We start from the raw sequence: 16051 nt of genomic DNA, 5'->3' as shown, positions 1-16051 counted from the left end.
AGTGAGCCCCCGGTACACAGCCCAACTATCTGTACAGATGTTCAGGACGCCGTCACCAGGTTCTTTAGTTATAACCATCCACACGGCTCGCAATTCTGCCCATTGGCTGCTTTGACCATCCCCCTCATCAAACCAGATGGTCTCAGTAGAGGGATGGTATGCTATTGCTCGCCACTTGCTCGGGTTGCCTCTGCTGGACCCATCCGTATACCAGGCATCTTCAGGAATAGGATATCTTCCTTCCTGAACGGGACTCTTCTCTGGTGGAGCAACCATCGGTTCTTTTGATGTATCACTGTGATACGTCACTGGGCCTAGGATCTTCTGTAGTTCTTCTTTAAGTGGAGATGAAGACAGACTGCTTCTCTGGCTTAGATAGGCGACCCATCGTGCCACCGTTTGTGCTTGGGCCACCCCCGTCTTAGGAAGGTGAGTCAAATCTCTCACCCAGCCCTGGATTGGTAATGAAGTCTTAACTATGACCTCTGCTGTTTGCGTTATCGGCTCTACTGCTTGTAATGCCGAATAGGCAGCCAATAACTGTTTCTCAATCATGCTATATCGTTCTTCTGCTCCGTGCCAAACCTGAGACCAGAATCCAATGGGGGTTCGAACAGAACTCTGGCGTTGCCACAGGCCCCAGCCAAAACCATCTTGAGTAACATGAACATCTAGTTCAGCTGGGAGGGTCGGATCAAATATACCCAACGCCTGAGCTTGTTTAACTGCCAGTTTTGCCTGTTGGAAAGCATCCTGTTCTATCTTTCCCCAATTCCATGATTGACCCTTCTTTGTAAGCTTGTATAATGGCCTTAATAGCTGAGCTAAATGAGGTATAAAGGAGCGCCAATACCCCAATATACCCAAACATTCTTGCAATTGTTTTGATGTTGTAGGGACTGGAAACGCTTGGACTTTATCTACTACCGCACTGGGTAGTACTTTGGTTTTCCCGGACCAAATTACTCCCAGGAATTTTACAGATAGCCCCGGACCTTGCACCTTCTGTGGGTTTATAGCCCACCCTCTTTTCTGCAGGTAAGCTATCAACAAATCTGCTGCTTGTCTCACCGCCTCTAACAAATCGGATGTTAACAGGAGGTCATCAATATAATGATATAAATTGACATTATTTGGCTTTTCCCACTTAGCCAGATCACGTGCCACTAAATTATGACAAAAAGTGGGCGAATGTACGTACCCTTGGGGTAGGACCTGGAAAGTCCATTGCCTCCCTTCCCATGTAAATGCAAACTGATCTTGCGATTCTTCACTGATTGGAATACTGAAGAATGCATTCGCCAAATCCAAGACACAGTGATATGTTTTGATTTCCCTGCTTAGTGTGTCCATTAGGGAGGCAATATTGGGTACAGCCGCATGAACAGGTGGCGTGACCTTATTTAATTCCCTATAGTCTACTGTCATCCTCCATGTTCCATCCAGTTTTCGCACTGGCCATATTGGGGAGTTATATGGGCTATGTGCAGGCCTTATAATACCCACTCTTTCTAATTCCTGCACCGTCTTTGTTATTTCATCCTGCCCACCCGGGAGTCTGTACTGTTTCACATTAGTAATCCGGCGTGGCTTCGGCAAACAAATAGGCTCATGTTTTGCATGGCCTCTCAATATTGTCTGGATTGCCCGGATACTAATGCATCTCTGCCGCAATCGGAACTCTCCCACTGTTGTATGGAGAGCCAGACCCCACAGGATATCAATTCCTAATATATACTCTGGAATTGGGGCAATGGATACCTTGTACTCCCGTGGTGGAAGACGCCCGACCCCCAGTTTTACCCAGGTTTGGGTGACCGGAATGGTTTGTCCCCCAAAACCTCCAATCATCACTCTATTACCTTTAAATTTAGTTGGGTCTCCATATATTATAGATGTCTCTGCCCCGGTATCAACTAGGGCCATAACCTTCTGTATATTCTTTCGGGACCAGTATATCGTCAGTTCCACATAGGGCCTCCGGTCCCGTCTAGAGGCCCTAGGAGGACTGACATCCCTCGTCAAGCCATGAACTGAGCCAGATTCAAGTCTTTTACCTCCGATACCTCCGGTGTCATAACCCGAGGCACCTGAGGTGGCTTCTTTTTCCTATTTGGAACTATAAAATCTTCTAAATTCCATGTTGTTGTTGGTCGCCGCTCTATAAATCTTATCCCTGGCCTTTTGGGTTTATTCTGAAATTTTTGTTCATCCTTCAGTTGCTTCCACAACTGAAGGAGAACCTGATTGGGCTGCCCATCAATTTTTGAAAACTGAACGCCTGTCCGGAGCAGATCATTAAACATTTGTTTCCGGGATACCCTAACAGGTCCTGCCCGAGAAGTTCGCGGGGCCGATCTTCTGGCTCGCACTATTGGAAAAGCCTCGGCATCCTCAATCACCCTGATATTGCGCTTAGCTCGTAAATGCTCAGTTTCTCCGAGGTCTGCTACCAATTGGGCGGCTTGTTGGACTACTGCCTCTGCGGATACTACTGGATTAAGTATGGAAACCAAGGTTCCATACATATGAGAGGGTGCTTACTGTAAAATTAGGTCCCTCATTCCCGCAGAAAATTTAACCATATCAGGGCTATCGAATGTGTCTTCGTAGATAGCCTCTCTCATACCTAATTCGCGTATATAATTTTGAAGGTCTTCCATAGAAGACCACATCCCTGTGTTTACTGGCATGTCAGTTTTATTTGTCCACACCATGCGGCAAGCAGCCATTATCCATTCTACAATTGAATGGTTTTCTTCAGGGAACTGAGTCCCAGCATACAGTCTCTGCCGAAGGGCAGGATGTACTGTTATTGTGGCCAACTTAGATACTTCGGGGCCACTAACCAGTACACTATCTGCCCCTGAATCCCATAACCGTAATAACCAAGCCGGAACACTTTCCCTTGGCCTTTGCCTAAATCGTTGCACTAGGTCCATGAGTTCAGTAGGCGTATATGGACGGGCTGTTACATGTAAAACAGATTTGGCAGGGGGCCATTGATCAGGAGGCACTCCTGCTGGTCGATCTTGAATTTTCTTTGTTTTTTGAGTTATTACTGGACGGACTTCTAGCGAGTCCGTCTCAGATGGTTTTTCTAGATCAGATTTAGTGATCTTATTTTGATTCATTTCTTCAGGATCTTGATCGTCATTAAATGAAATGTATCTAATTTGAGGGTTGGAGGAAGAAAATGACGGTTTTTTTCCTGTCAATAGATTGATCTCACCCTCCAATTTTTCAATACGGGCCTTTAACAATTCATTTTCATGTGCAATGTTGTTTGATTTTATCTCTGCCCGATTTAAAGCATTTAATAATGGCCAGGCTGCCATAGATGCAGCCATTCGCTTCTCTTTTGTAATTATGATATCTTTTTGTAATCCTAGAAAGTAATCAGTTAGACAATAGGCATCCATGTTATTTGGTACTCTTAAAGGGCCCCATTGTTCAATAATTGTTGCTAATTGGTAATATGGGGACGCCTCAAAACCTGGAATTTGTCCAGGAAGGCATGTCCCTAAGGGGGTGGTCTTCTCCCCCTTGTACCAATTAAAGATTTTCCACACAAAGGACATTTTTTTTTTCCTTATATTTCTAGATGCCAAGTCAGTGGCTCCTGCCTGGCTTGCCAAATGTATTGGCAATAACTATGCTGGTATTAACAAGGATAGCAATTACAAGCAAAATGGTAGAAATACAGAAGATATAAGGAAAAGGGAACTCACCAGAGCTGAGGTGATCCTCCCTGGTGAGCAATCTCCAAGAGATGCTGCCTCAGTGAGGGTCAGCCCTTAAATGAGGTCTCAGAGGAGGTGGAGTCGAACTCCACCCCTCCAGGGAGCACAGCTACATAACTTTCACCTGTGCTCCCACAGCTGACCCCACACTTGCCTCAGCTGATCAATCAGTGGTTCACATTGTGATCTCCCATACACAGACAGAACCTGCCTGAGGAGCAAGCTGATGGCTGTCAGCTACAGGCAGACCTAGCTTTGTACTGCATTTCTTAGAGCAACAACTGTTGCTTTCAGTCACTGAATATACCAAGGCCAATTACTATGCCAGGAACATTTATGGCATCAGTGAACAAAAAATGCGTTAAAAATTGTAATAGACAGGAGCCATTTATTCTTTTATAACTAGGTGACCAAAGAACAACAGTCCTTCTAGAGTCAAGCTGTTAAGAACTAATAGCATCAATCAATATCACATAGATAGATTACTTCCCTGCCCTAAGACCATCTTGCGACCATTTGGTGCTCCTAATTAAGCCCTCTTGATGGCATTTTGTCTGAGCCATGCGACATTTTGTGATAGGAGTTACTGCTAGTGTTCCCTTAACCCTACACCAAAGTAGGAGGTATCCATTCTCAGGGAATCATGCAGGCTTCCTCTGTATTTGATGCTCAGAGACAGCCCCAGAACTTTTTAAATCTTAGCTTAGCTCTCATCCAATAATGTTCATCAAACAGTGCAACTTGTCCTTTGGGGATGCCTTTGTTCTGCATCAACCAGTTCCAACGGAGTCTTCTTGGCTTGTTTTAGATCAGTTTTTCAACAGATAAAGCCAGGGTCTTTGAATTACAAAGTGAAATTGCAGAATGCATGATTCTCAACCAAACAGAACAGCAGGTGGGATGCAGGGTGAATACCTGAACCAACACCACCTGCAAGCAATCCTTCAATATCTTAGGAATCTCTAGCCACCCCAAATCCAGTGTTGTGCTTGATCTATCATCTCTGCTGAGTTTTTAGCTAAGCTGATGGTGAGCATCACGGTGGTGATGGGTGAGCAGTCGGACTAGAGGGTCTTAATCAACCGTAAGGATCCTGTGATCAGAGGAACGTGAATGTGCTGTTAAAGGTCACAAGCGCTGCACTGCAGCATGAGCATACACAGCGAAAGGCTTTCAGTAGAGCTTCAGTTCATAAATGAGGACTGGGTTATGGAAAATAGGCTCAAGATATAAAACAGAAAACAGATCTTAACGCCAGGTTCTGTGAATGCAACCAGCTGAATTTCACAGATATTGAATTTCAATGACAATTTCTTGTGTTATTTTACCCTCCAGCTCCACCCTGAACAGGAACATGTCAGTGACAAGCATTACTCCTCCAGGCTTGACCTAACAGTGCTTTACTTGCACTATGAGCTAATGGCTGTGCTTACAGCACCTCAGGGAGACACCTCAGAGATCACAATGTCCTTCGGGTACAGCAGGAGACACTCAACTCTCCAAATGTGGAGTTTAATTTGTCCAAAGAGGAGACAGGATTCCCATGCTAATAACTTAGGACCATTTCAGTCATAGGTTTAAAGATGATGTAAGTGCTGAGGCAATACATGAACTAGATGAATGAAGCCCAGATGTCAGGGCTCAAGTCGTGACTCCAGCCCCAGCTGGAGCTAAGGCTGTCTTGAATTCATCACAACACAGTTACATTATTTGCTCATACTGTGGATTTGCATAGGGACAACAGGAAGGTCAGAATTGCTTCAATAGAGCTATGCAATCTTTGTCCTAAATACTGGAAACCCACAGCGTTGGACAAATAAAATGAATTAAGTCTGAAGTGCTTTACATGGATTGTGATCCTATGTTTGCCTCACAAACTTACCTGAGACTTTCCAATCAAAAATCAGAGTGTCATCTCCAATTGTGTAGATGTATGTTCCCTCGTCTTCTTTCGTTACAGCTGAAGCCACAAGCTTATGCAGTTTCCCTTTATCTTCCATTGTGAATTTCTTACTGGTCTTGATTTCTTTGCCATTTTTGTACCACTTCACCATGACATTGGCTTCAGAGGTCTCAGAAACAAATTCAGCTTGTTTTCCAGCAACGGCCCTGATTACTCCTCCACTTGTCTCTTTGATTACGAAGTTTGCCAGTGCTGAAACAAAATATGAAGACACAAAATACATACGATGGTAAAGAACTGCAGGGACATTGGTGACCATGAGGCATTCATTTATCATAAGATCAAACGTGCACGTTTAGTCCTAGTTCTAATTGCTAGATTCTAATTCAGAAGCTGGCAAATTGGCAGCTTTTATAAACCACGTGCCAGATTACCTTATCTCCACAAGTTGAAGGACGTACACTGGACAGGGGACAGAGCCAAAGGAAGAAGCCCAAGGCTTCAAGAAAATGTCTAAAATAGGAAAACTGAGGAAAGAATTGGAACAAGCAAACTAGAAGGAAATCAATGGAGGGGGTATCTATTACTGCACTGTAACCCCCTGGCAAACAAATCGAGCCTAAAAGATAGAGATATCACTTAGGACTGAAAAGAAAAAAGAAAAAAAAGAATTCCTTTATGGAAATTAATTGGAGTGCAAAAGTTAGATGATAAAACATGCCCTTATTAACACACAGTGGAATAATTGACTTCAAAGATTCAAAATCTCACCACTGTCTTAGCCAAAAGTTCAAGCCTAAGTCCACGGTCCTATTTTACTGAGGGTAATTGAGCTTGTTTTCCAACTTCTTGTTAACATATCATTTCAAAACAGCGCACACAACTGAGTTGGGTCTGTTGAGACAGCGCAGTCAGAGCTGCTAAAATCAAAGTCTGGATTATGCATGCATTTGTTCTGCAGTTCCAAGAACACGCATGTATAATACAAATTCAACAACGTTCTACAGAATGCCTGTATTTAGGAGCTCGAGAGCCAGCTGATGGACACTGGGATGACTGAGATCCTGTCAATACATTTAACTCCATCCTATCATACAGTCAAATTTCATTCATTTTTTCAGGAACTGTCTCTTATCATTGTAGTCCCGTCACCACTGCTGGATGTGAGCCCAACCACACAAAAGCAGCTGCTGGCTTTCACTGCAGATACTGCAGTAAGGAGAAACAGCCTCCAGACTGGACCAGCTGAGCGTGGCCCTACCAGGATTTGCTCCAAAGGTCTTATTACCAGTAGTGCTTCCCGATGAAATACATGGGGGTCCTCCTTTGATTCCAACCCCAACCCACCCCACCATGCCCCCTGATAACATCCATCAGGGCCACATCTCGACAGCTCCTGAACACCTCCAGGGATCCCACCACCTACCTGGGCAGCCTGTGCCAGTTAATTCTGTGGGCAGACCTGCCAGTATGAAATATTATGCTAACATGACAAAGAGAGAGAAGAAAAGCAAAATTAAGACTAGCTGACAAGCCTTGGCAGGAAGTTCTGCTCTCCATCAATTTAGTCCCTGTGACTCTTCACAGGTGTTTTCTACATTTGGGATCACTGCTACAAAAAGAGATGTTGACATCATCTCTTGTGGCCACCCTGACAGAAGAGCAGGAAGGCTGGGATGCTCTTTTTCCTGTCTTTCCCTTGATTTCCTCTATATCTTAGGGACGAATCACAGGACAGAACACAGAAATCAAATGGCTCTACAAAGCAGATTGGCCAGTTCAAGTCAAAACAGCCACTGAAAACACCCCAGATGCTGTCTGACAACAGCTGGACTGTCGGGGAGTCAGGTGAATGCAGTCTGCTGGCCCTGGGCAGGAAGAGGACAGCCCAGACTGTCACATACCTTTCACTGAAAGCTGATAGAGCATTTTATCCCCCTCACAGATGCACTGATAACTTGCAGCATCATCCATTGAGTCGTTGTGAATTTTCAGGGTGTGTTTCTTCCCCACAATTTGCAGTTCATAATTTTCACTGGCCTTGAGCTCCTTCCCATCCTTCATCCACTCCACAGTAGCGCCTGTGTCTGAAAGCTCAGCCTGCAGTTTGGCTTCCTCACGCAGCCAAGCGCAGATCTTTTCTACATCTTTGCTCTTCTTGGTAAATCTCACTGCAGCACCTGTCAGGAGCAAAGGCCTCGTTATTTCAATTTATATCAGGCTAACGTGGTCAATGTTTGCTGCAACATCTCTGAAAAAGTATCACCTTCTGTTCCTGCACTCATCATTGTGTCAGTGCTGAGCAATTCACGATATTTCATTTGGTCTTCTTGCTGGATTTACTAAGTAAAAATCAACCAAACATCTCCTTCTACTGATTAATAATGCTCTAAACATGCTTCTGCAGAGGTTTCCACCCAATGACAAACAGGTCCTCCCATCATGAATGTTTATTTGTTCTACTTTGTCATGCAAAGCTGATTGATAGAGATATTATTGGAATGATTGCTCCCCTACTTCTAAACTATTCCAGTGCAATCAGAAAGGCTGTCTGAACCTGCAGCTGAAAGTACTGCTCTATGGTCATGCAGTGGTAAACCTGGTGACTGAATGCACTGGCCAATAGCTGTGAACTGCAGACATTCATCAGCTGGCATGCTTGCACGTTGTTGTAAGGTCAATAGTAAACATGGCATCCCCTCCAGGTACAGCTTCACCAGTTGTTAGGGGGGATTTCACAGCCAGGACTGGGTCTGAGGAAGAACATGTATGTCTTAATGCTCTTTAGATGCAAGTCTGGTATCTCATTTAGAGATGGAAGATTAAATCATAGGGACATTTCTACTTCTCCCTTTGCATGAGTGCTAGAAGAAGCACTTCTGTGCTTAAGATCTGTTACAGAAAGTTCTGCCTCTTGCACATGTGAGATATCAAAAGATAAGGATATTCATGTCTCTGTCACAGAAACAACTCGTATCACTTTAGTGGTAGCTGGAGGTTGATAGGAGATAGGAGAACTAGGAATAAAGGAAAGCCTTTGGTGTGTTAATGCACTGCTATCCTTAAAGTCAAAGGAAGCATCTTTAGGGAACCAACACAGCTGCTCAGCACACACTGACCCATTTCCATTGGGGTTTTTGTGCTTACCAAGGTGCACGCTCCCTGGGAATTCCAGAGACGGGCTCTGTCCATGCGCATTGACTGCAGACACTCGGAACTGATCATCAGCCTCTTCAGACAGATTGCTCACCGTGAACTCTGGGACGGGGACATGAGACTCGTGGCACCTCACCCAGGTGAAGCCAGTTAGTTTCTTGCATTCCACAATGTAGCCATCGACTGGAATGGGGCGGTGCATCTTCGGAGGGGACCATGCCAGCTTCACTGAGGTTTCTGTTTTATTTTTCACCACGGGGTCAGTTGGGGGCTGGGTGGGAGGTTTTCTGGGAGCTGAACAGAAATAAATTTCAGAAATATTAGCATAAGGTCATGTAGGCTGGAAAAGACCTTCAAAAGACCTTCAAAATCAGCAGACTCAACTTTCAGCATGACCTACTGAGTCCCACCATTAACTACTGTGGTACCTGAGGACATACATGACAAGCTTATTCCTGCAGGTATTTACATAGTGAATATATTCACCCTCTGGTTGCTTTGGAACATTTTAGAGGTTAAAATCCCATCAGACTTTTTCACTGTGTGCAGCCACTGATACAGGCAGGAGGCTGGGAATTACCTGATGGGCTCTAGTTACAGACTACTGACACAGTAAAGGATTGATTTCATTTAATTTTGGCCATCAGAAAGTTTGGTGTCTGGTTTCAGTCACCCATCTGGACTCCAATTATAATCATATGGAGAACAGCACATTCAGGAGAACTCATCTCAATAAACCTGAATGAAATCACAGAATCATAGGATCATGGGAGGGCTTGGGTTGGAAGAAACCTTCAAGATCATTAAGTGCTAGATGCCAAAGGTCCCACTAACACAGTATTAAGCCAAAAGCTAGATGCTGGAATCAGATCTCCTGACCTTACCATCAGAAACTGAGATGTCATATTTTGCTCAGAGGTGCCTGCTTGTAGGAGGGACAGCTTCCGAGCTTTTTCTGCTCCAGGAACCAGCTCGAGCTTCAGAATTTAAACAGCAGTCAGAAATTAAACTGAGCTTTGTCACCTCCATCAAATAGAAGGAGTGGTTGGGTGGTACAGCTTTCCAAATCGCTTAGAAACTGTCACAACAATCAGATGCCTACCTTTTCTTTTTTAACTTGTTAATACATAGAGCTTAATAGCATCAGAATGCCCCAAGCACTTCAGACAACAGGACAGCTGTAAACCCTTCTTTAAGGATTCCTTTGTTTAACCACTGAGTAACTGTAATTCAGTGGTGCTGGTAGGAGAAGGGAAGTCCTAATCTTCCCAGATGGTGAACAGAGTTGATGTTCACATGCAGACTGGTGCTGCAGCAGAGCCAGAAACCACTCATTTGGGAAACACAGCACCAAGAAAATAATGGGAATAGCTTCATAAAATCAGGAGCTTCACTCAAATTTCATGTCAGATCTATAATTCTTCCTATTTTCAGGAAGAAATGATTTCCCTTTTTCTTGTAGTTTTATTTTCTTTTCCTTTCCAGCAAGCAGCTTTGTAGCTTACAAATTGTTTTCTAATCACCTCCTGGTGTGGACAAATCACACAGGTCTGACTCCATGTTTTACATAGTTAGCATATTATATTTGTTCCACTATGGAACTGTACAGTCATAGAATGGCCTGGGTTGAAAAGGATCCCAAAAATCATCCAGTTCCAACCCCCTGCTATGTGCAGGGACGCCATCCACCAGACCAGGCTGCCCAGAGCCACATCCAGCCTGGCCTTGAATGCCTGCAGGGATGGGGCATCCACAGCCTCCTTGGGCAACCTGTTCCAGTGCGTCACCACCCTCTGAGTGAAAAACATCTTCCTAAGATCCAACCTGATCCACAACCCCTACACACCCTCAGAGCCCCCTAGAGCCCCTAGTCCTCCTATTGCCCACCACAGCCCCATATGCCCACTAGAGTCCCCCTCAACTCTCTTTACAGGCCCTGCACAGCTCTATATAACAGTCTTATAGAACTACCTCTAGTAGAAGCAATCTCCACACAGAGATCCTTTCCCAGCACACTGCGCCACGGGGGGAGCAAAACGGGGGGGGGGCACATACACACACAGCGCCGGGGGGGCCCGTAACCGACCCCCACCCATCCTTTAAAGGGGTGGGGGGTCCGTTTTAATGGGGGGGGGGGCGAGATCACCTTCACCCCCCACCCCCCCATCCCCACCCCATCCTTTAAAAGGGGGGTGTCAATTTTGGTGTTGGGGGGCAGTGACAATCCGCCCCCCCACCCCATCGTTTAAAGGAGGGGGGGTCCGAGACCACCCCCCCCACCCCATCTTTTAAGGGGGGGGGTCAGGGGCTCATGGGGGGCAGCACATCGTGCACAACATTGTGGGGGGGGGGGGCTTTAGGAGGGGGGGGTTACAAAAAGCATAGCTCTCAACTATAGATGGGATTGGGGGGGGCTCAATCGATGGGGGGGGGCCCTTCATGCAGGGGGGGCACAGCGTAAGTCAGCGGCTTTGAGGGGGGGTGTTGGGGCTGTTTGGCCTTTGGGGGGGTTATTGTGTGCCCCACCCCCACCACCCCCACACACAATGGGGTGTTAATGTGGGGGGGGGGGGCTTAGATTAGTTGCGTTCCCTATAGCACTGCCCCCCCCCGTCATTAGCCCCCCCGCTTTATCCTTACGGCTGAGCCCCCCCCCGACAGCGCCCCATTCATCTTGATGGGGGGGGGGGTTTGTCACACGACCCCGGCGCGGCTTACGGCACATCGTCGACCCCACCCCACCCCCCATAACCCCACCCGGGGGGGGAGGGGGCGATGTGGTGAGTGGGGGGGGGGTTCCGGAGGTGGGGGTGAGCAAAGCGCAATATGGGGGGGGGGGGTCCTATAACTGGAGGGCAGCGGCTGCACAAAGAGCCCGCGGGGGTCGGAGAGCAGCACTTTGGCTGGGGGGGGTCCACGGGGTCCGGGGGTAATGCTGCTCCACCCCCTCCCCCACCCCCCACTGCCGACCCCCCCCCCGCGTTGCCCCCCCGCCCCAACGTCAGCTCCTGCGGCAGCTCCTCGTCGCTCTCCTCCTCCTCTTCCTCGTCTGGGGGGTCAATATGTGGGGGGGGGGGTCCCATCAGGCAGCGGCAGCTCCGCCGGCTCCGATTGGCTGAGCCGCAGTGCGCGGGAGCGGCTGTTGTGTGCCGGTCGGTGGAGGGGAGGCTCTTCATGGAGCTGCCCCGCAGCCAACAACAGCCTGAATGAGATCCTGGAGTCCCAGACGCTGGAGGATGAGCTGGGAAAGAGCAGAGGCTCCCCACAGAAGGGCAAATCACGTCTGATAACGTGAGTGTGGAGCACAGCCAGCCCCTTCCTCACATGTGTGGGGTTTCCATGTTCCTCTGTGCCCATTGCAATGTGCCACCCCAATCCTGCTGCCCAGCCAGGAGTGGATGGGATGAGCAGGTTGGGATGCACAGAGCAGTGCTCAGACATTGCTGGGACATTTGTGCACTGCTGTTGAGCTTCCCTTTGTGCAGCAGGGGAGAGGATGGAGGTTTACAGGTGGATGGTTGTTATTTCTATGGCATTGCACAGGTGGTAGAACCATGTCCATTCCCAAACTTATTCCAGGGCATGCGGGAATTTGTGCAGTTGTAGTTCCTGAATTGTGCTATTTAAAACCCTCCTGTAAATGGGGATGTTTTGTAATGCCTGCTGGGGCTGCAGGCAGCATTGCCTTCCTCCTTAGGGGGCAGGTTTAATCACAAGCCTCCCTATTTCCTATCACAAACGTCCTACAAACCATGTCTGGGCATTGCTGTCTCGGCCTGGATCTCAGCTCCTGAGACTGTCAGATGTGAAGCAGCAGCAGCTGGGACAGGGCTGGCTCTGTGTGCCCTCTCTGGGTCTGTGGGCACAGAGTGGGGCAGAGGGATGACTGTGAGAGGGAGGAATTGCCCAGCCACAAGAAAGAGGAAATCAGCTGAAAAGGGGAGATTTGAGAAGCACTGAGGCTGTGGCTGCTTTGACAGTAAGAAGAAACCAAGCTGTCACTGTGCAGATGGGAACTCCAGTAGGAGAGCTGTGGTGGCTTTACAGATGGCAGACAGCAGCTGGAGTGTAGAGCCAAGGGTAGGGGGGGGATCTTCCTCTTAGCAATGCCATGCAAAGAATGATGCAGACTCCTGCAGGGTCGGCTTTGCTGTGTGACCCTGGGTGGAAGCAGCTGGAAGGTCTCAGCCCTTCTGCATTATCCCAGGAGCTGGGGCAGTGCTCGGTCTCATCCCACCTCTGCTAATAGCAAATGCAGAATCCCTTATCTGAGTGCCCTTTTCTCTCATGTAGAGTCACCAACCCTGGGAAGTTCACAAAAAGTTTGGGTGTTGTGTTGAGGGATGTGATTTAACTGGGAAGTATTGGTGATGGTTGGACTGGATGATAAGATCAGTCATAAGATCATAAGATCATCCAGGTCTTTTCCAACCTTGAAAATTCTATGGAGTTGTAGCAGATTGTGGGGGTGTAGGTGTGGTATATATATGTACACAGATGGGAATATCCGTATGGAAAAGATAGATCCATGTGTGTTCTGGGCTGCACTGAAAAAGGGGTGGCCAGCAGGAGAGGGAGGTGATTGTCCACTCCTGCTCAGCTCTTGTGAGGCCATATTTGCAGCACTGTGTCCAGGCCTGGGAAGGATGTGGAGCTGTTGGGGGGGGTCCAGAGGAGGGCCACTGTGATGATCAGAGGGCTGGAGCAGCTCTCCTATGAGGAAAGGTGGAGGGATCTGGGCTTGTTTAGCCTGGAGAATGGAAGGCTGTGGGGAGACCTCATTGTGGCCTTTGAGTACTTGAAGGGAGCGTATAAACAGGAGGGGGAATGGCTGTTTATGAGGGTGGATAATGATAGGACAAGGGGGAATGGTTTAAAACTGAGACTGGGGAGGTATAGGTTGGATCTTAGGTAGATGTTTTTTGCTCAGAGGGTGGTGACACACTGGAACAGGTTGCCCAAGGAGGCTGTGGATGCCCCATTCAAGGCCTGCAGGCATTCAAGGCCAGGTTGGATGGGCTCTGTCCATGAGCATTGACTGCAGACACTTGGAACTGATCATCACCCTCTGCAGACAGATTTACAGCCCCTGCACAGCTCTATATAACAGTCTTATAGAACTACCTCTAGTAGAAGCAATCTCCACACAGAGATCTTTTCCCAGCGCCCCTTTGTGACATCATAATGCCCCTTTGTGACATCATAACACCCTTTGTGACATCATAATGCACCTTTCTGATGTCATAATGCCCCTTTCTGACGTCATAATGACCCATTGTGATGTCTTAATGCCCCTTTGTGACGTCATAATGCCCTTTGTGATGTCATAATGCCATTTGAGACGTCATAAGGCTCCTTTGTTTTCATAATGCCTCTTTGTGACGTGATAATGCCTCTTTGTGACGTCATAATGCCCTTTGTGACGTCTTAATTCCCCTTTGTGATGTCTTAATGCTCTTTTGTGATGTCACAATACCCCTTTGTGATGTCATAACACCCCTTTGTGACATCATAATGCCCCTTTCAGACGTCATAATGACCCTTTTTGACGTCATAATTCCCCTTTGTGATGTCATAATGCTTCTTTGTGGTGTCATAACGCCCTTTGTGACGTCATAATGCCCTTTGAGACGTCATAATGCTCCTTTGTGATGTCATAATGCTCCTTTGTGATTCATAATGCCCTTTGTGATGTCATAATGCCCTTTCTGACGTCATAATGCCCCTTTGTGGTGTCATAATGCTTCTTTGTGAGGTATCTGTGGTGCCATTGATAATGAAGTGTGATGAACTGGAAGGCTTTCAGTAGAATTGCAGCCCTAACATAAACAATGACTTGAACTCTGGAATTCTGTGTAAAATCATTAGCTAGCTTGTGGTCCGGGTCTTCAAACCAAAGGCTGTGAGGTGCTGCTCTTGTTGACGCAGGCTGTGAAAGATGACTTGAGCTCTAAGAGTAATTTCCCTTCTGCTCTTTATATGAACGTCAAATCCACAATTAGAATATTAAGAAGATAATATAAAATTTTGTGCTGCTGGACTGAGGACTTCCATTAGCTGTTAGCCATAGTTTGGAACTTGCAAAGCAATCATATTGGAGCCTTGCTGGGCAACCTGCTCCAGTGTCTCACCACACCCACAGTAAAGCATTTCTTCCTAATATCCAATCCTAATCTACCTTCTTCCCATGTAAAGCCATTTCCCCTCATTCTGTTGCTACCTGCCCTTATGAAAAGTCCCTCCCCAGCCTTCCCTGTAGGCCCTCTTCAGATACTGGAAGGCCACTCTAAGGTCTCCTTGGAGTCTTCTCCAGGCTGAAGAGCCCCATCTCTCTCAGCCTGTGCACATAGTAGAGGTGCTTTCAGCCCTCTCTGATCACCTTCATGGCCCTCCTCTGGACCTGCCTGAACATCTCCAAGTCCTTCTTGTGTTGAGGGCTCCAGAACTGCGTGCAGTGCTCCAGATGGGGTTTCAATGAGAGGAGTGTGGAGGGGCAGCACCACCTCCCTCGACCTGCTGGTCATGCTTCTGTGCTTTAAGCTTATGCTTTAAGGTCCTATATGCTTTAAGGTTTAGATAGTGCAGTCGCCTCACCTCTTCAGGTTTATCTGTGAAGGTCCCTTCCAAGTGAACCGTGCTGATCCAGACAGTTCGGATTGCTCATTAAAGTGTTTTAGTAAGTTGGGCTGGTCCTACGAAGCAGTATGACTGCAGTAAGCAGTGTACATGGTGCGCTGTGAGTACTGCACACATTCCTCTTGGCAGCTTGTGGAACAGAAACTGTGCATTGTTTGGATTGTGTAAGTATTCCTGTTGGTCTCTTGTGATGCTTACCTTCTTAGAGCACCTTTCCTCGTTTGGCTCTACATATTTTGGTACCTTACTTGTTCTGTTTGGCTTAGCAGGGAAGGTCTTCTTCTGAAGCATCCTCAGTCTTGGTCTGGGCAGCATACTTAGAAATGACATGGACGTTACATGAGTGGGTGGTCAAAGGGGGGAAGAACTCACCTTTCTGATCTGTTTCCTTTTAGAACACAGTCCTGGAGAGGATTTGCTTTCCTTGTTTCCTGGAGACTTGGATTCTTAGATGGTTTTGACTGCAGCTATTTCTGATGTTAATTCCTTTTTCTGTACTTTAGTAGCCAAGTGCAAGTGGAGTGCTTTGGGAATTGTCTGAAGTTGCCAGGTTGCGTGTGATCACATATGTAACGTGGAGTTATGTGTGGTGCCAGTGATAATTAAGTGTGAT

At 47.0% G+C, this 16051-nt stretch overlaps 1 protein-coding gene across 1 annotated transcript in view; it reads right to left on the bottom strand.

Annotated features, from left to right (window-relative positions):
* Positions 1 to 16051, bottom strand: part of LOC146752752 (obscurin-like) — a 199329-nt gene that overhangs the window by 107036 nt on the left and 76242 nt on the right. The window contains exons 2-3 of the mRNA XM_085531270.1: positions 7551 to 7826; positions 5626 to 5898 (exon numbers count right to left, since the gene is read on the bottom strand). Coding sequence (XP_085387396.1) covers positions 5626 to 5898; positions 7551 to 7826 — 549 coding nt within the window. The remainder of the gene's footprint in view (positions 1 to 5625; positions 5899 to 7550; positions 7827 to 16051) is intronic.

This window comes from Coturnix japonica, unplaced genomic scaffold (assembly GCF_054131305.1).
Source record: "Coturnix japonica strain WE unplaced genomic scaffold, WE-NBRP24 Scf041, whole genome shotgun sequence".
Taxonomy (NCBI): domain Eukaryota; kingdom Metazoa; phylum Chordata; class Aves; order Galliformes; family Phasianidae; genus Coturnix; species Coturnix japonica.
Note: the sequence above shows the minus strand (reverse complement) of the source record. Positions and strands in the feature narration are given on the sequence as shown.